General features: G+C 42.0%; 1 protein-coding gene across 3 annotated transcripts in view; it reads left to right on the forward strand.

Moving 5' to 3' along the window:
• Positions 1 to 21,195, forward strand: part of khdrbs3 (KH domain containing, RNA binding, signal transduction associated 3) — a 112,395-nt gene that overhangs the window by 54,816 nt on the left and 36,384 nt on the right. For all 3 annotated transcript variants that reach the window (XM_026909875.3, XM_026909876.3, XM_026909877.3), the window contains exons 2-6: positions 1,430 to 1,548; positions 10,350 to 10,466; positions 12,095 to 12,241; positions 15,608 to 15,747; positions 19,515 to 19,692. In XM_026909875.3, the coding sequence (XP_026765676.1) occupies positions 1,430 to 1,548; positions 10,350 to 10,466; positions 12,095 to 12,241; positions 15,608 to 15,747; positions 19,515 to 19,692 (701 nt within the window). The remainder of the gene's footprint in view (positions 1 to 1,429; positions 1,549 to 10,349; positions 10,467 to 12,094; positions 12,242 to 15,607; positions 15,748 to 19,514; positions 19,693 to 21,195) is intronic.

Consider the following 21,195-nt stretch of genomic DNA (forward strand, 5'->3'; position numbering starts at 1 on the left):
TGCACACTTTAAATTGAAACAGTGTGCTCATGATTAGCTGACTGAAATGCACCAGCTAGGACTTCACCTCTTCTTTGTGTTTACATCAGGAGAAACATCAGAGATCGATCCCGGCAACTTGGAGTTTTGGGCTTGGTCTCTTGTTTTTCAGTACGAAATGCTGGAGATGACCAGGACTCACTTTTCCTTTGCTGTCGTTGTTGCTATTGTCCACTGAGATCATTGTCAACTTATGAGCAGTTCATTACTGAAAACTGTCCTGTATACAATTTACGGATGTAGACGAATATGAATACATTATTCCATTTGAACAGAAAGTGTCTTCTAAATGGATAGAAATACAGATCTTTATACGGAGTGCACTCTTTTTGCTAAGAACGTCTTCCTCTTTAGGTAGGCCACGCCCACTTTGGATATATCCAAATCCTGATACAGATACTTGGAGCACTAAACAGATACAGATACAGATAGATGCATTGTGTTACTCTCTTAATACAAATGCATCAGAAGTCTTGCTGCTAGAATATAGGGCAGGAATGAGTAAGACATTTTGTGGTCCCAGAAAGTTCCTGGTACTATAAGTTAGCACTGTATTTGTGCATTATACAACACAACACAACACAACGCAACACACACCTGTCATTCTGAACAAGGATGTTTCTTCCTTGCAGACTGTTTTCTAAATTTCAAGACAGAGAAAAAAAAAAAGGCTGGTAAGAAACATCTGTTTATAACATAAGTGAGAACAGGAACTAACTTGTTTTGTGGACATTCCACTACATTAAAAGTAACTATAAATGGATTAAAATTATGATACAGTACATCATTCTTTCAAAAATAAATAAATGAATGTAATTGTTGAGAAATTGCTGTGGTATAAGAGGAATAAAACACCTATAGGACATAAAGGTGACAGTAACTCTGCTTCATCACACCACCCCATGTAAATTCTCATTAATGTATATATTGATGATTTAATGAGAGTTTTAATTATGTTGCTGTATAATGTAAAGAGACGGGCTGGATGTTCTGCAGCAGTGGGGTTCGAGAGACGGAAGCTTCGAGACGACCCACAGCTCACGTTTCCTCGATCGCTTGCTGACAGACTCGTTCTGTCTCCGCTGCCAGAAATAACCCTGAGAGATACCTATCAGATGCAATTAGAAGCGCGTCCAATTAAATTACAGCATGACCGGGAGAGCTTATTTCACAGCTGAGCGAGCAGCTAAAACAGAGTCAGCGTGACTGACACCTGGCAAACGCACAGAGCCGTTATTTCAGCTCATCTAACGGCCAAACGTGCCCTGATCTACATCCATTGTCTGGTAATTGTGTGCGCAGACTTACTGTCTGATTCCTGTTTCTGACTGATGAACTGATTCACCCTCCTGTCTCTGTCTCTCTCTATTTCTGTCCTTCTCCGTTTCAGAAATTGAAAAGATTCAGAAAGGCGAAGAGAAAGAGGACGAGAAGTTCATCGACGTCGTAATAAACAAGAACATGAAACTGGGTCAGAAAGTGCTGATTCCTGTCAAACAGTTCCCCAAAGTGAGTACTACTACGTTCTGATTTATTTATTTATGCAGTAAAGGAAATAAATAAATAAATAAATAAATAAATTTCCCATGCTAATAATTTTCGGAACTGAAAGAGTCGATTCTTATCAGTGAGCTGAGTCAAACATTTCATGAATGTTATAGTTCTAAGACCTTCTGGTTCAAAGAACATTCAATCTTGGAGGTTTTCTGGGCGTTCAGTGGATGTTTTTTTGAGTCAGCAGTTTGAGTGATCTTTGACTGGGCTCGTTAAGTCTTCTAGGAGCCAGTTCTTTGAATCATCTTTGAGTTGGTTCTTTGAGTTGGCTTTTTGAGTCATCTTTGAGTTGGCTCTCTGAGTCGTCTTTGAGTTGCCGCTTTGACTTGGCTCTTTGAGTCATCTCTGAGTTGGAGCTTTGACTTGGCTCTTTGAGTCATCTCTGAGTTGGAGCTTTGACTTGGCTCTTTGAGTCATCTTTGAGTTGGCGCTTTGAGTCGGCTCTTTGACTTTGAGTCTACTGAGTTGTCTTTGTCTTGTCTACTCTCAGGTATCTTTGAGTTGGATTTTTAAATGTCTCTGTCATATTTGAGTTGTATTTGTTTCGTATTTGAGACAGCTGTTTGAATCATGTTTGAGTCAGTTCTTTGGGTCATCTTTGAGTCTTTGAATAAGCTGTTTGATTTTTATACTTGGCACTCTGCATTGTCTTTGAGTCATCTTTGATTTGACTCTTTGTGTCATCTTCATATGAGCTGGGACTGAGCCTTTTCAGGAACTGAAAGAGTCGACTCTTCTCAGTGAACTGAGTCAAATGATCTGACTCACTGAAAACAGACAGAATTCCCATCACTATTCCTGACAACATTACAGGAACATTAATAAGAACATTTCCATGATGTTAGTGTGTGTGTGTGTGTGTGTGTATCTGAGAACATTCAGAACATTCAGATCATTATTACAGATTATATTATTTCAGAACATTGCAGGAACGTTATTTTTGGAATGTTACAGCCCAGAATATTGCATAGAATATTCCGAGAACATTTTCCCTTATGGGGGCCGTTGATGTGTGTGTGTGTGTGTGTATTCCTGCAGTATTCCCATCAGCCCCAGCGTCTCATCTCATTTGGCGTCTCTGTGTTCTCCACACTGGCACGTAATGAGATTCTTTGTTTGCTCGGGTCTCTAATCTGCACATGTTGTCAGAAAGGGAACAGGAGAGAACGCCAGAGCCCAGAAACGAGTTTAAATAAAAACACACACAAAAATATCAAAATAAGCAAAAGAAAGAACAGGTGCAAGTGGCAGCGTCTATTCACCAAGCGTAATTCTGTTTGTTCGTTACAGCACTCACTTTAATATTTCATTTAAACAGAGAGAGAGAGAGAGAGAGAGAGAGAGACTTTTGACCTTTTAATCCCTTTAATGCATCAGTGTAGTATATTTACCTATAAAGAAGTAGTTTGTCGGTGAGATGTTCCATTTTCCTTTGGTCAGTTCTAAAACCCGGTTAATCTGTGCTGTGGTGTACAGTTGCTCGGGCTGTTCTGAAAAGCTGAAGTGCTTTGGCTGATCTGGGTTGACCTCTGCCTCCTCCGTGTGTGTGTGAGCTGTTCCGCTTCTGTAGCTGTGCTTCACTGTGCTGTGGCTGTTGAGACAATTCCATCACCCTGTCCATCTTCTCTCCCTCTGTTTCCAGCTCAGCTTTATTGTCCTTAAACTCGGCAGTGTTTCAATATGTTCCTGCGTGATCTCTGGGGTTTCTTCTTCTGCTGCTGCTGCCCTACAGGGTTAGTGCATACATTGAGGCCTAACACTAACATCTGCAGCAGGTTAAGCGCTAAAACCATCTTTGGTGTCTGTGATGTTGATTACAGTAACATCCGTTTCGGTACAATTGTTAGTGTGAGTGTTGGTTGAGGAGATGGAGTCGGTGTTGGGGAAACTGCTGTGTTTGTCACTGAGCTGTTCCATCTCTGGCTCTGGTGTGTCACTGCTCTGTGTATTGTTCACGCCGGGCTCCAGATCCCCAGTGCTCTCCTGCTGACTGTCCCCACACTGCTGCTGCTGCTGTAACCTGGCCAAGTCGCTCTCTGAGCTCCCCGGTGCTCTTCTGCTGACTGTCCCCACACTGCTGCTGCTGCTGTAACCTGGCGGAGTCGCTCTCTGAGCTCCCCGGTGCTCTCCTGGTGACTGTCCCCACACTGCTGCTGCTGTAACCTGGCTGAGTCGCTCTCTGAGCTCCCCGGTGCTCTCCTGCTGACTGTCCCTGCACTGCTGAAGTGGGCCAGCTCCTTCATTATCACCTTCATTAAGACTCGTGTTGCAGCAGCAGACAGAGGGGAAGCTTGTACCATGGCTCCTTTCTCACATGTTCCAGGTTGGATCAGCTTATTGATGAGGATTTGTTGTGTCAGGAACACCACCACTGCTCTGTTCTTTCAGGAGGCAGAGTAGATGTTTTAACAGCCGATCTGCTCTCTCACTGCTAACAGCACCTCCTCCATCTGAGCTCCACTCTCCGGCACAAACCTGACGCCATGCTGGAGAGACAGCATCTCCCTGCCGGCCTCAGAGGCCATGGCATCCCGCTCACGCTCTCCCACACTCAGCTGTGTACTTCACTTATTACTTTATATTTCACTGTTTTATTTCCAGGACAGGAAAGAAAATAAAACAAGCAGAAAATTGTCAAAATGCCAGAGAGCTCTGCATGCGTTCCTTCCGCACTCAGTGCATGTGCAGAGAGAGAGAGAGAGAGATCGTTAGATAATTAAAGGTTTTTAGGTTCCTTAAAAGGAACTGTATTATAGGGTTCTAGATAGAACATTTATGGGTTCTCTTTAGAACCTTAGAGATGACCAAAGAACCCTTAAAGGTTCTTAATTTTCTAAGATTGCATTGAATGAGACCATGTTTAAATAATTACTTGTCTTTTATTTCATTTAAAAATGGATTGTTATATGTGAAATATCAAAAATTGTAATTCTGCACTAACAATCTGTGTGTGTGTGTTTGTGTTTATTTATTTATTTATTGAACATAAAAGCTTGCACACACCATCTATAGTATCTGAGTGAAAGAAGGAAAGTGTGACGTAACATTGGGCAGAATTGAAGGAAAACGTGCCATCACATCTGTACAACCGAACACAATAAACATCAAGTTGTTCTTTATTGTCATTAATTTTTTCTGAAGGGTGTGCAAACTTTTGCACCCCACTCTATCTGCCATTTACAGGATGTGTCCTTGTGCATGCAGTCAGCTTGGCTGCTGTTCCAGCGGTTTATCTCACAGCTACATGTGTAAATTGTCACCTGTCAGAAGTGACGTGGGTGTCAGGATTTGCAGGAAAGAAAGAAAAGTCATTCCCAGCTGCAGGCTGCTTTCTTTATTTATAAAGTTAGCATTCAATTTAGATTGGAAATTAATTACACACACTCATGCACGTAGGGTGCTTTCGTTAATGAAGTGTGTATCTCACGTTTCTACACACATCGCTGTTTATAAATGTAAGAGCAACAGATGAGAAAAGACCTTTCATCTACTCGTCTTCTGATCTGATCACGCCATCGTCATCCTGTAAAGGACACACGAGGCGGAAATAAGAAAAACACTCCCGATGAACGAGGCAGATAAATCAGCACGGCTGTAACAAACCCAACACAATAAACTGAATAGTCGGAGATTATCAAATTACATTTCTAATGACAAACGGAGCGATTATTGTTACTTGCTCCCTCTGGTATGAAGGACAGAACATAATGATAAATGATGAACATATATTTTATCCTATATTGAACGCATAATTTATCAAATCGGCACAACTTAATAAAATCAGATCACACAGAGGCTTCTTACTTGTTTTTTTTTATTTTACTTTAGTTTCTCACTGGCTCTTAGTCATTAAAGTCGAGTAAGGTCAAACAGTACAGGGGGAAGAACAAAGAGCTATAATAAATGAATAAACAGCAACCAAGAGAGAAAGAGAGGGGGAATAAATGAGAACAGGAAGCTGTGACCAAATATGGAAGGTGAAAAACAAAAACAAGTGCAGCCAATCAACAGAAAACAGTGATTACCCAGAAAGGGAAACTACGACCATAAGAGGAGAGTGGAGGAAAATGTGCAGAACCAGGATGGATGTAACACTGTTACACAAACACGAAGAACACAAACAATAAAAATGACAAAGAAAATACTAAACTACTAAATCAGAAAGCGACAATCTCAGACTATCTCCTATTATCTCAGACTATCTACCGTTACTACTGTCTGGCTACTTTTTAATCACATTACCTCAGCCTGAATGATTTATCTCAGGCTATTTCACCTTATCTTGAATTATCTCAGGGAGAGCAATTTATCTCAGATGATACTAGACTATCTCAGAATGTCTCCAGACATCACTTTATATCAGAACATCTCAGACAATCTCAGACTATTTTAGACCATCTGACTATATTAGATTATCTCAGACAGTGATTTATCTCAGAGCATTTCGAACTATCTTGGGCTATCCCACTTCATCTCAGATAATCTCACCAGAGTGATTTATCTCATATTATATCAGATTATGTCAGATTGTCTCATATCAGAACATCTCAGACCATCTTAGACCGTTTTGGAATACCTCAGACCATCTCCGACTATCTTTGACTCTCTCGGACTATCTCAGACCGTCTTGGACTATCTCAGACTATCTCTGACCCTCCAGGACTGTCTCAGACTATCTCAGACAATCCAGGACTGTCTCAGACCATTTCAGACCATCTAGGACCGTCTCAGATCATCTCAGACCATCCAGGACCATCTCAGAGCATCTCAGACCATCCAGGACCATCTCACAGCATCTCAGACCATCCAGGACCATCTCAGAGCATCTCAGACCATCCAGGACTGTCTCAGAGCATCTCAGACCATCCAGGACCGTCTCAGACCATCTAGGACCGTCTCAGATCATCTCGGACCATCCAGGACCATCTCAGAGCATCTCAGACCATCCAGGACCATCTCACAGCATCTCAGACCATCCAGGACCATCTCAGAGCATCTCAGACCATCCAGGACCGTCTCAGAGCATCTCAGACAGTGACTTTCACTTTACTAGCCTCTCTGTTCTAGGCAGCGCTAATGGAAGCTTGTCTTTTTGTTAGAGCTCGTTCAGGCTCAGCATGGCTCCGTGTTGAGTGACGCTAAGCCTGTCAGTGAGCTAATCCGCTCTGGGCATTCACATCTCCACCTGTCCAAATCACTGCTAAATAAACGATTGTGTGACAGCTCCCGTAAACGAAGACGTCTTAGAGAACGAGGCTCGTAATGACCGGCCACTTGTGGTCAGCCAGAGCGATTTATCTTCAGCCGAGCAGGAAGACTAATCTGGCCAGATTCCTCTCCACATGATGCTGAAACAAATCCCCCTCCGCCCGCTAATACTCTCCGCCAGCCAGCTGTGGAAGACAAATTCAATTTGTGCCGTGTGACAGCGGGTGGGAGTGACGGAGTGATCCTGTTGCTCCCATGCGCCCGTTTTTATATGAGCCACGATTCGGGGTCATGAGGATCAAAAGCAGCCACTTTGGTTCCACGTCTGACGGCTCAATTCATCTTCGGGGAGCGCGGCATTGTAGCCGGAGCTGAGGGGAAAGCAGCAGCGGGATCAACAAGACCAAATCCTCCTGCTTGGATTGGTAACTGAGAATGATTCAATTTACTGATACTGTACTTAGCTGATATCGATTTACTTCACGTTTAGTCAAATTAATTTGTAGCTGCAATAGTCTGTATTTTCAAAACCAGGTACAAATTCTATTTTAGATTTTTATTTATTATTCACATCACCTTCTGCTACAATTCAAACTTTGGGAAGTGGAACCTAAGTGGGTGGAGTTGGATGGATGAATTGACCCAATAGAATTTCAGCATGATGTTTATCAGTGAAGTCTAGAGATATTTAGAGATTTACAATCAATCCTACTGTGTCCTAAACCACATTAGCAATAAATAAAAAAAATTATTTAATTAAATGTATTTAATTTAATTTAATAAAAAAATGGATGAAATAGAATTCCATTGTTTTCCATTAGTGTGAAACTAAAAAAGCGAACTTCAGACCCCCGGCGCGTCTTGGCTGACCGACTACATCTGGGCTAAAAGGGAAATTGTGTACATTTTGTGTGAGTATTTCTGTAAACGGATCATTTAATGCGAGCTGCAGCACCTCACGATCTCACAGCTGATCTCACAGCTGAAAATGAGATTTATTAGACAGTTGTGTGTGTGTTTTTGTCCCGTATGAATGAGCTCCAATGGGTTAGTGCATTGAAAAGCTCATTAAGCTGCATGTTTTTCCTGCAGCTGTTGGACGGTAATTCTGTTCACTCTTGTTTGTGGTTTGTCGTCTTGCTGGGATTCAAATGCAGGCTTTTGTAGAGTCACTCTGCCAAGCCCGCAGGATTTATACCAGGTTTCAGAGAACAAGTAGCCAAAACAAGTGGCACGAATAAATATTTATGATCAGAGAAATCCAGCACAGATGTAACAGAGTGGCAGGCGTTTCGTCATTTTGGTTCACTGTAAGTGGATTATTCTCAACGATAACAGCAGAGAATAAACAGGTGAAGCTTTTCCTGCTAGAGAGACATCCTCCTCCATGAACAAAGCCTTCTGTGAACGTATAAAGAGAGCAAGTGTGATGATGTCTTTCTATCCATAGCAACTCGATAAACCTCAGCTGCAATATCGGACACATTGCCTATCAGTGTAATGTAAATATTTACCCATAAAAACTTCATATAATAGAGAATAAAACAGTCTGTCTCATGCTGTTTTAGGAAAAGAATCAACAACAGGGTGATGTGATGACATTTCTGAAAACACCACGTGCGTTATTCCTCTTATGCCACAGCAATTTTTATTGAATAAAGAATGAAACGTCATACTAAACCTCTTTATCCGTTTATAGTTACATTTATTGCTGTGGAACGTCCATGAAGTTAGTTAGTTCCTGTTCTCGCTTACGTTATAGCAGTCATTCCCTCACCAGCCTCTCTTTTTTTACTCAATTTACATCACAGTACAATACAACTACACAATAACTATACAACTATACAATACAAACAACACTATATATAGTACATATAGTACAACAGTACAGAACAAGGAGAATAGAGAGACCTCTAAAATCTGGTCTCACTGTGTGTGTGTGTGTGTGTGATGAAAAATTAAGCACTAGGAGTGCAAGAGTCTCAGCTAGAGAGGCAAACAGACAGATAGATAGATAGATAGATAGATAGATAGATAGATAGATAGATAGATAGATAGACAGACAGACTGTACTGGAGTTCATCACTCTGTCACTTCCTGTCTCGCTCTCTGTCTCTCTCTCTGTCTCTCGTTCTCATTAGTGTGTTATTGAGTTATGTCCTGTGATGAAGTGTCTAGAGGGTGAAGTGTCTCACCTGGTGTGTTCTCATCATGTGTTTGAGCTCAGCACCCAGCAGACAGACAGACAGACAGACAGAGACTTGGGTCATGTGACGTGTCTCTTCTGTCAAGACACAGAGGGGACACACTCCTGCTCCACACCACAGACAGACAGGCTTATTAAAGCTCTGTCCCATCACCCCGAGCTCTCCAAGGCGAAACCTGCTTTATTCTCAGAGCCATTGAGGGACATTTATTCTGTCTCCTGGGCGGCTCTGTGGGACGTCAGCGCTCGCGTCACACACCTGTGAAGAGCATGGCCTATAAATGTGATACTGACAAACAGTCACACAGCTACACACACTGAGAAACCAAAATCACAATTCTTTCTTCTACTATAATATAATTCCAAGTGCAACAGGATGTACAGGCAAATGGTGTGTGGGAGGAGTTATTCATCTAATGTTATTTAATCCTCAGGATTTGATTGGATTGTAAGACAAACACAAGTTTAGCTGTGGTGCAGGAAGGAGGAGAGAAAACAACACAATTGTTTTGCTAAAATAAAGTGCTAGCATGGAGTGTAAAGCCAAGCCTCCTTCACCATGAGTGATAGGTACAGAAACCACACCTCCTTCACTGTGACTGACAGGTACAGAGGCCACGCCTCCTTCATGGGGACTGACAGGAACATAGGCCACACCTCCTTCATTGTGACTGACAGGTACAGAGGCCACGCCTCCTTCACCATGAGTGATAAGTACAGAGACCACGCCTCCTTCACCGTGATTGACATGTACAGAGGCCACACCTCCTTCACCGTGACTGACAGGTACAGAGGCCACGCCTCCTTCACTGTGACTGACAGGTACAGAGGCCACGCCTCCTTCATGGGGACTGACAGGAACATAGGCCACACCTCCTTCATTGTGACTGACAGGTACAGAGGCCACGCCTCCTTCACCATGAGTGATAAGTACAGAGACCACGCCTCCTTCACTGTGATTGACAGGTACAGAGGCCACGCCTCCTTCACTGTGACTGACAGGTACAGAGGCCACGCCTCCTTCACTGTGACTGACAGGTACAGAGGCCACGCCTCCTTCACTGAGACTGACAGGTACAGGGGCCACGCCTCCTTCACTGTGACTGACAGGTACAGAGGCCACGCCTCCTTCACTGTGACTGACAGGTACAGAGGCCACGCCTCCTTCACTGTGACTGACAGGTACAGAGGCCACGCCTCCTTCACTGAGACTGACAGGTACAGGGGCCACGCCTCCTTCACTGTGACTGACAGGTACAGAGGCCACGCCTCCTTCACTGAGACTGACAGGTACAGTGGCCACACCTCCTGATTTATTGGTTTATTTTTCCTCCCTTTGCAGTTTAATTTTGTGGGAAAGCTGCTCGGTCCACGAGGGAACTCACTAAAGAGACTACAGGAGGATACACTCACCAAAATGTCCATCCTTGGCAAGGGCTCCATGAGAGACAAAGAGAAGGTAACACTCATCTTTTCTTCTCCTTTGCCTTTTCTTCTCTTCTAAACCCTGTAACTCATAACCGTGTGTATAATAAGGACCGGAGATCCTGATAACAGAGGAAGGTGTAAATGGTACAGAGTGTCTCCTGTCTCTGCTGTACTGACTCTCAGACTGAGCTGCCAATGAATAAAGTACAACCTGTTCACAGGATAAAAATACACACCGTTTAAAGTGATGAGAAAATACATGAGCTTATTATGGTCACGTGTGACAATGTGTGTGTTTGTGCGCAGCATATACACAAAGCCCTCAGAACTCTCTGTGCTCAGAGTGAAGTTTCTAGTACATTCTGATCTGCTTTCATTGGCACATTGGCATTATTTTATTAATTCCACAACTCAAAATAGAGAATTAAAAGTATGATTAAAAAAAGAATAGCCTAGATCCTGTGCATACATTGTGATTGTATGACCCCTGTGTAATATCTAGTGGCTTCATTAAAGTGTGTGCATGAGTAAAAGAGCAGGATGTGCTGGATCAAGTGCTATTCTATACACTGCTGCAGAATGAGTGTAGAAGCCATTATGTTAAATCAAACCTGTGATTAATGCGATAATTACAACTAGGACTATTCATGCAGCAATATTTTAGCAATACACTAGACTTCTATTAGATTTATTTCAATGCTTGCCATCTTCTCATTCATATATTCATCATATTAGTCTTTTTCATTTTTAATTTTTTTTTTGTATCATATTACATTTAACAGCACAGAAAAAAAGCCATTTTCTTTTTCAGTCCACGTTTTCTATCTCTGATTTTTTGGGTTTAAAGGTGAGTGCTTGTCGATTGAAAAACCTCGTCTCAGACGCTTCTACTCAAGAAATATTCGGGAACCTCGCAGGCGTGAACGATGTGCAGGTGATTTGAGTAATCTTAATGAGGAGCTCAGAAAGTCCACTGAAGCAGCTGAGTAACCTGACTCTGAATACCAGCAACTTTCCTCCCCAAAAAATATTTATGTAAATTGTTGTTTGACGTGTGCTGTTGACTCTGAATACAATAATAACTCATCACACACACACACACACACACACACACACACATACACACACACTTCTCACTCTTCCTAAAATAACTCACCTCGAGCGCACTGTTCCAGAGTGAGACTGCTCCTGATACCTCATCTCTAATGCTGAGATTTTTATATATTGCATATTTAAACACAGAGTAAAACTGTTATAAAGTGTGAATTAAATAAGCAAGACAGAACTGACAGTCCTCTCTGCCTGAGACACCACTCAAGTAACTAAATTCAGGAATCAGGATTCAGCTTCCATGTAGCTATGCTCGAGAGGTTAGCTTTCACTCACCAGATTAGCTTTCACTAAGTTGATTAGCTTTCACTGTCTAGGTCAGCTGGCACTAGACAGGTTAGCTTTCATTCGCTAGATCGGCTTTCACTCGCCGTAGTAGCGTTCACTCTTTAGGTCAACTTTCATTCGCTAGATCAGCTTTCACTCACTGTGTTAGATTTCACTCGCTAAGTTAGTTTTTACTCGCTAGGTTAGCTGTCAGCTGTTAGGTTAGCTTTCACTTGCTAGATTAGCTTTCACTCTAAGTTTTGTGTTTGTTTCTTTTCTCAGGAGGAGGAGTTGCGGAAGAGCGGCGAGGCCAAATATCATCACCTGAACGAAGACCTGCACGTCCTCATCGAGGTGTTTGCTCCGCCCGCTGAGGCCTACGCCCGCATGGGCCACGCCCTCGAAGAGATCAAAAAATTCCTCATTCCGGTCAGTAGGTTTGTTTGTTTGTTTATGCGTGTGTGTGTGTGTGTGTGTTTATTGCAGTCATGAACTGACATACTGCAAAACTGTTGAATACTTTTCATGTGATCACGTGTGTAATATGTGATTATTTGTGAAAAACACATAAAAGTAAGCATGTGACGTGTAAAAATCACACGTGAAAAGAAATGAATCCTGTAAAAAAGAATGTGAAAAAAATGACTGTAAAAATCACATATGGAAACAATGGAATCATGTGAAAGTACTGACATGTGTACTGATGAGAGAAATTACGTGAGAAATTGTAAGCGATTTACTTTCAAAGCCGTGTTTAACATTCAGGTTTCTGTCTGATTAAGTGTGTTTGGTGTAATTAGGAGTCTCGGTCAACCTCGCTGTTTGTTATTATACATGTTTAGCGTTAGTAATGAGACACACTCTTCAGGTTTCCTGAGCTCTATACACCGACTAATTTGTGTTTTGTAGTGTGTGTTTTATTCATGACTTGTGGTTGCAGTAGTTTGGTGTTTGTTTATTCCTGGGTAATTAGTCATATTTTGATAATGGAACATTTTATGTGTATGCTAACCAGTAAGTTCTGTAAATATCCACAGTGTGTTGAGTTTCTTTATTCTGACATCATTGCTCGAACTCTTTTTTGGGTCAGTGCACTGTCAGTTTTATTGTCGCTGTACGAAAGTGCACAGTACAACAAAAAGCTTTTCACACACCAGCCTTACACTCAGAGCTGAATGTGGGACATTTGAAATAAAAGCCATTTCAGAAGTAATGGAAAAAAAAAAACAGTTTTATACCAGCAAGGGGTTGGTGCTGGAGCTGGTTTCAGAAATGGTGTTGGTGTCAGAGGCGATGCTGGTGTCCAAGGCAGTGGGGCTGTCTGATATGGTCCTGAGAAGGTGCTGGTGCTGGTGTCAAAGAAGGTGCTGGCAGGGCTAGTGATTGTGTTAGAGCTGGTGCTGGTGTTCAAGCTGGTTCTGGTGGTGGAGCTGCTGTTGGTTTCAGAGCTGGTGCTGGTGCTGGTGGTGGAGCTGCTGTTGGTGTCAGAGCTAGAGCTGGTTGTGGTGGTGGAGCTGCTGTTGGTGTCAGAGCTGCAGCTGGTTGTGGTGGTAGAGCTGCTGTTGGTGTCAGAGCTGCAGCTGGTTGTGGTGGTGGAGCTGCTGTTGGTGTCAGAGCTGCAGCTGGTTGTGGTGGTAGAGCTGCTGTTGGTGTCAGAGCTGCAGCTGGTTGTGGTGGTGGAGCTGCTGTTGGTGTCAGAGCTGCAGCTGGTTGTGGTGGTAGAGCTGCTGTTGGTGTCAGAGCTGCAGCTGGTTGTGGTGGTGGAGCTGCTGTTGGTGTCAGAGCTGCAGCTGGTTGTGGTGGTGGAGCTGCTGTTGGTGTCAGAGCTGCAGCTGGTTGTGGTGGTAGAGCTGCTGTTGGTGTCAGAGCTGCAGCTGGTTGTGGTGGTGGAGCTGCTGTTGGTGTCAGAGCTGCAGCTGGTTGTGGTGGTGGAGCTGCTGTTGGTGTCAGAGCTGCAGCTGGTTGTGGTGGTGGAGCTGCTGTTGGTGTCAGAGCTGGTGCTGGTGCTGGTTCTGGTGGTGGAGCTGCTGTTGGTTTCAGTGCCCTTGCTTTTGCTGGTGGTGGAGCTGCTGTTGGTGTGAGAGCTGGTGCTGGTTCTGGTGGTGGAGCTGCTGTTGGTATCAGAGCTGGTGCTGCTGCTGGTTCTGCTGTTGGGATCAGAGCTGGTGCTGGAGGTGGAGCTGCTGTTGGTATCAGAGCTGGTGCTGGTGATGGAGATGCTGTTGGTATCAGAGCTAGAGCTGGTGCTGGAGGTGGAGCTGCTGTTGGTGTCAGAGCTGGTGCTGGTGGTGGAGATGCTGTTGGACCGGATGCTGATGTCAGAGGTGGATTTAATGGTGGATCTGGTGCTGACCTTGGAGCCAGTGCTGGTGTCAAAGCTGATATAGCACTTTCCTCTGAAAGGATGTACTAGCCTTCGCCGTCCCTAGTTAATAGCTGCTGTGTCATAGGGGAGAGCTGGCTGGTGGGTGGGAATTGGCCAAGACCAATTTAGGGAGAAAATGAGGGGAAAAATTGAACCAATTGAGCTTGCCAAGAACCATTGAGTTAAAAATCAGAGGGTAGTTTCAAATTCAGCACACATAACTAACAAGAATACACCTTGTCTCTGATGCGCAGCACCACATATACCCTGTCCCACATGGAGCTTGCAGCTCCTCTGGCCTATGAGCTGAGCGTTGTTCTCTGTGATCCAGTTCAGTGCAGATCAGTGCAAGGGGCTGAATTTCAACCATCGCACACACTCACGCTAATCACAGTGACCAAATCTGTTGGGCTTTTTTAGATCTTTTGCTTTCTCCATGTGTTTTGGCTTGTCCTGGTCTGGTTTGATCTGCATTACTCTGTCTGCCTGATTGTTTGACCATTGCCTCAAAATTAAAGATTGCATTTATATCCATGTATTTCTGATTAGTGACACAATCACAAAAAATTCTCGACCACACACATCCAAGCATTGCTTTATCTTCGGTTATTTATGACACTGCATTAAGATGGAGATAGAAAGTGAGAGAGAGAGAGAGAGAGAGAGAGAGAGATTGAGATACCAAGTCAGCAGTAAGAGTGAGAGACTAAAGATACTGTATAAGATCCCAATACAATCTGGGCCGAATTCTACAACAGATTGTGTGATAGTGTGTGTATTCCATGTCAGATTATATAATCAAGATTCTCTAACGATAGACCTGTGACTAAAGAAAATTACCATGTTCTTCCTACGCCATTGATCGGATCTGGAAATTTGCTCGTGCAGAAAACAGGCTCACATAAACACAAACATTCTTTAAAGGGAATTTGAGATAATAAGGATATTTTTCTGTTCCTTGGCCCAGGGAGTTTGGCATCATCCTCTTGGTGAATTCCAGACAGGCGTCATAGCAGCACTCACACACTGAGATTTTAATAGAAAATTTCTCACACTGTCAGAACTTTATCATCGAGCATGTCAGGTTATAACGTGAGCACTTCACGTTACGAGTTCTAAGACCACTGATCTCAACTCACCACCAAATTATTCTTTTATGATGTTTGATTTGATTATGAAGTGCGATTCTGACAGCAGGCATAAAATTGTGCAGTGTAAGAGGGTTAAGGAAGATAGTGAGGGAGAGAGAGAGAGTGTGTGTGTGTGTGTGTGTGTGTGTGTGGAGGGGAACTTATTTACCTTCTTCTATTCATTATTTATCAAGTAACTCAAGTTGCTTTGTGGCCTTTCTCATCAGTAGGTAGTTATCAATCATACATCTTTAACAATTGTGTGTGTGTGTGTGTGTGTGTGTGTGTGGGTGTGTGCAGGATTATAATGATGAGATCAGACAAGCTCAGCTGCAGGAGTTGACGTTTCTGAACGGCGGCTCAGAGGATGCCAAGGTGCCCGCGGTGAGAGGGAAATCCAGCTCGAGGGCCCGCGGCACACCTGCTCCCGGCTCACACAGGTACAGTGTGTGTGTGTGTGTGTGTGTGTGTGGTGATGGCAGATGTGTGTGTTTTGAGATGAGAGACGTGTGTGTCTCTGCTTTGGCACTTTGATACATCATTAAAGAGCAAATCTATATACCTGTGAAGGTGTCAGAACAAGTGTTTTAGTGATTTTGATGAATAGAAGTTAGCTTTGTGGAATGCAAGGCCACGCCTCCTTCATTATGACTGACAGGTACAGAGGCCACGCCTCCTTTAGCTGAACAGACACAGAAGCCATGCCTTCTAGACTGGGGCCATGCAGAAGTCTGTGATTTATTTAAAAAAATATATATATATAATACATCAAAATAATACAAAGAAACTAAATATTTTTCTCCTCATCATTACAGTTTATAATTACAAGAATTTAGCAAGTTTAAATTCAGTCTAATTAGAAAAAAATATATTTAGTATTAATTCTCTGCACTCCACATAGGTGTGTCTCACACATTTTCCTTTTATTTATTTCTTTATATATTTGTTTGTTTATTGATTTACTTATTTATTTCATTCTCTGATTATAAATTAATGAGCACTAAATGCATATTAAAGCCAATTCGAATGAACATGAATCGCATTTCTGCTCTTCGTTAATCTGAGATAAATACAGTGATGTTTAAAGGTTGAATATTTTTTCGTAATAAACACCACACAGATAAATACAGAGATGCTCTTCCTGAGTGAGGATTATAATTAGATTGATTTAAGATCAGCAGTTAGCACGCGCCGTGGCTAATTTTAGAGCTCACTAAGGAGCATCACTCGGGGTGTGTATATTTGCACACATATCAGCATGAGGCGATTAATAAACGCTCATGTGGCTTAGCTGAAGGTGCAGTTTCACACTGAGGTATACACACACACACACACACACACACACACACAGATCAATGTGGCCTCTATATTAAAGGAATCACTAGTGAGGGGCTTCGTTTGGGTTTTTTCGGTCAGCTGGTGGTCAGAAACTCGACCTGGAGATTTGATCGATTAAGAATAAGGGACGGAGTGTCATCTGATTGTGTTCATACTGCTCGAGAAGTGAGGATAAATGTCCCGTCTCACAGCTGGACCTGATCACCAGTCAGTACACACAGAGAGACTGACAGCTGATTTTTTTTTTTTTACTTGAAAATTTTGAATATGTTTCTCAATAAATGCATTATCTAGATTTAAAAAGAACAGCATTTTTTGTGAAAGTAGTTACACTGAAATAAAGTGAAAAAATTAATACAATATATTTTTAAATGGATTTTAATTTGATTTTTATTAGAATTTGCAAGTGGAAGAAAAGAACGAACTGAAAAAAAAGACGACAAAATGGATTCAGAGGTTTTATCGGTGACGCTCTCAACTCCAAATAAGATGGTTATAAGATTAAAAATTACAGAAGGTGGATTAACATGCAGGCCTGAGACAAAGCTGGTGTGCATTGTGGCTGGAAAATAAATGCCTGCTTCGCTAACAAGCGTGAGAACAAAGAGGAAAAGCGGAAAAAATCAGTTTCAATTCAATTTTATTTTATTTATATGGCTCTTTTATCAATGGACACTGTCACAAAACAGCTTTTATAGAAATCCTGATAAATAGATTTAAATTTATCCCTAATGACCAAGCCAGATGCGACGGTGGTGAAGAAAAACTCCCTGAGACGATATGACGAAGAAACCTGGGGAAGAAACCAGACTCAGAAGGGAACTCATCCTCATCTGGGTCTCGAAAAGGACACATAGCACTGTGTTAAAAAAAAAAAAAAAAAAAAAAAAAAACTCCTTTACCTCTCGTGACTTGCAGATAAAATCCCAAGAAGAAGAAAGAAAATCAGGATGTTCTCAAGATGTTCTCAAGTTCTCAAACGGGCCACAGGATGAACAATGTGATGAGTTAGCTGGCTTGCTAGCACCCTGAACCCTCACTGGCTAATGCTAACCAAGACCACATTGTTAGATTTTTTTCTACTAAAGTGCAGCATGTATCATGCAGCAGTGTGAAAGATAACGAGAAACGTAGTTGCAGAGAAGGTAATGATTAACCGAGCGAAAAAGGGGTCCTAAAGAGTCCATGTGAAAAGAACAGAGCCGTCTCCCGCACGGGAACTCGGACATGACGGTGTGTTGTGTGTTGTGGTGCCTTTTCTCCTCCACTGACAGGATAAACATTAGAGTTATTAAAGGTCTGCACTGACGTACTGTTAAAAAATTCCCGAAGCTTTCTCTGGCCAAATTCGCATCGTCTGGATACGATTTATCTTTCTGAAATGTTCATCACACCGATGGGCCGCGATTTTGTTTAACAGGATAATGAATATTTTCATGACGTATCTAATCCTTCTGCATTGTTTTATTCTTCCTGAAGCTGTTCATTGGTAGTTATGAGGATTTTAATGAGTTAGACAGCTAGAAATTTGGCTTCCGTGTGAATAGGGTGTGAAATCGTCCGAATGCGATGGGATTAGCAGAAGTCTTTCTCGGGTCTGAGCGAAAGACTTCGATCACAGGTTTTTGACTGCGTTTACTTTAATATACATCATCAAAGTGATGTGGAAATGATTTTAAAATGCTAGAACTTTACTTCTCATTGAGGAACATGCACTCGAGAAACATGTTTCAGTTTGTGTGTAGTTTTCAGAAGTATATAAAGTAGTAAATGTACACATTAATCTTTTCCCAGGCCGCCACACGTTTCTGATATTTAGTTAGTTTAGTTACTTTCTGATATTAGTTCTGTAATTATAATTATAGCTATAAACACTGTGAAGTAATGAAGTAGGGTTACATACAGGACAGGAGCTTAAAGAGATCAATCTTCATCTGTCTGTAAATCATGACTTGCAGTTCTCAGTCTCGTAATCTTAAACAGTATCGTAATCTGAGGCACCCAGTAGAGTTTTTTTTACACCATGCTACTAAAACATATGAGTAATAAAAAAATATCATTATCATCTTGTGGCTTTCCGATTCTCCTGTTTATCAGTGTGACATTAAAAAACAAAGTATGCTGTATTTAAGAGTGAAGTCGTTTACATTCTTGAATAAAATGCGTATATCATTTTTCCGTGCCCTACGCTACATGAGGAATATTTTACACCCTTCCGGTTCATCGTGACTGCGAGTCCTGGCTCCAGTCCAGCTCTTTACCAATGTTGAGAGTTGGATGTTGCAGATAGACGGTCATGTCCGCCTCCTACTCACCTCCTACAGAACCAGCCTCCGCTGCTGCATCAGGAGAGTTTGTTCATGCAGAAGCTAATGGCTTTGCAGATATAATTCTGATTTCACTTTGATTTTTTTTTTTTTCCATCATAATTTTTTTAGGCTTGCTGGCATTTCTACATGGAAATAAATAGCAGAAATTTGTGTGTGCTTTTCTCAGTCTTCTGTTTTCAGTCACGAGCATTTAGCACTTCTCGCTCTCGGTGTAATTAGTAAGATGGTTCGATTTTTCTCTCTGCTTTCCTTTTTTTTTACACTTTACCTTTCCTGAGGGTTTCATACATACATACATACATACATATATATATATATATATATATATATATATATATATATATATATATATATATATATATATATATGATTGAAGAAATAAAATACCTCAAATAAAAAATATGTATAAAAATGAATAAACGTTATTATTATTATTATTATTATTATTATTATTATTATTATTACGGTAATAATAGCCATTTTTACGGTATTTATTGGTGACTGAGGTTAGTCATCCAGGACGTTTGTGGTGTTTGCAGGAGTAGAGGAGGTGTTCCTCCACCCCAGGCTGCGGTTCCTCGAGGAGCAGCACCCAGAGGAGCTCCACCAAGCAGGCTTCCATCCAACAGGGGGAGAGCACAGAGAGGCCGTGGAGCTCCGCCCCCTGTGGGATACAGACCGCCGCCCCCTGTAGTGCAGGACTCGTACGGAGAATACGTGAGTAAATGATCATTTTTTACCACATGTGCTGCTAATGATCTGTTCTACCTTTATTTACACACCTGAGAGGGTTCAGAAAGTGCTCATTAATGAGGCGAGGAGTAAACACACCGTATAAATATGTGAATATATTAAATATGTGCTCTCATATAACAGTTTGAAAGGATCCAGTGACTGGTGTGTGAACGGGATATTCTTAGAGAAAGAATTTAGTTTCACACAATGTTTCCTCAAACAGCCAAAGGAGGATTTGAGTAAAAAAAAAAAAAAAAACATTCTGCACTCAGGCATTTGGCCTTGGCTTTAGAAAATGCTGACTCAGCTGTCTGATGAAGGCTGTTCGTGAAGGGTTTCAATCATCCAGGTGGTGAGATGTGTCGTATCGTCAAGTCAAGGCTACTGGAGCTGTGTTATAAATCTCAAAGAGTTTTCTCAGATGGATAAAACCCACCAATCTCCAGCACAAAGCTGAGCAGCTGAAGGGTAAAGGTCTGGGATCTCTTGTTGGGATGAGTTTCCTTAGATTATTCATCCAAACTAGGTATTCTGGGTTTTTTTGTTCAACCTTGTGCATGAGAGTTCATCTAACGCAATCGAGTCCTAACAAAATAATTAAATCTTACACACAATTCATAGAGGAGAGATCTTTCATAGCCATTATTTAAACTAAAGCAAACTATGGATTATTGAACACATCAACTGATAGACATTTAGGCAAAAGACATTTTGCTTTGTTTTTAATCTGAACGGAGAAAAAGTCAGATTAGTCATTGTTAATCCCCGTCCATGGTGGCGCTGTGGTGCAGTAGGTAGTGTTGCTGCTCCACAGCTCCAAGGTTCCTGGTTCAACCCTGAGCTTGGGTTCCTGTGTTATTCTCAGGTACCTCAAGTAGGATGTATTCCCACCCAGTGTTCCCGGGATAGACTCCGGATCCACCAAAACCCTGCCCAGGATAAAACGCTTACTGATGATGGAGGAATGAATTCCCTCCCACTAGCTAATTCACACAACAGCTATCCAGCAGGGCAGCTTCCTCCATAGTTGAATGCTAGCTGGGGAGATGCTAACTGTCCAGTGACAGGCTTTAAAAGGAAGTATGCCAAGAAAAAAAAAAAGTCTTTCCCAGAGAGTCTTTGGGTGGTTAATGGTTCTAGACATCAGCTTGGGGGTTATTAAGGTCTGGCAACCTGGTCAATTCCGAGCTTCCAACGTGGGAAGATAGTGCCACTCAAAGGGGCCAGGCACTTAAAGGTGTATTTTCAGTGAAGAACCAGGAGATATCAGATATTCAACTTAGGTCAAGGTGAAGGAGAACTTGAAATGAAGTTGCTTTAGATATATAGGGATGTGATTTTTTAAAAAAAGGGATGTTTGGAGGAATGTTACTGAGACTGTAGGAATCCTGAGTGAGCATGGTTAGTGCAGTAACAGCCTGTAGCTTAGTGTTAGCATAAATTATCAAAAGTATTTAGAATTTTTGCTTGCCAATATTAGCTGTT

Source organism: Pangasianodon hypophthalmus, chromosome 9 (genome assembly GCF_027358585.1).
Source record: "Pangasianodon hypophthalmus isolate fPanHyp1 chromosome 9, fPanHyp1.pri, whole genome shotgun sequence".
Classification (NCBI taxonomy): domain Eukaryota; kingdom Metazoa; phylum Chordata; class Actinopteri; order Siluriformes; family Pangasiidae; genus Pangasianodon; species Pangasianodon hypophthalmus.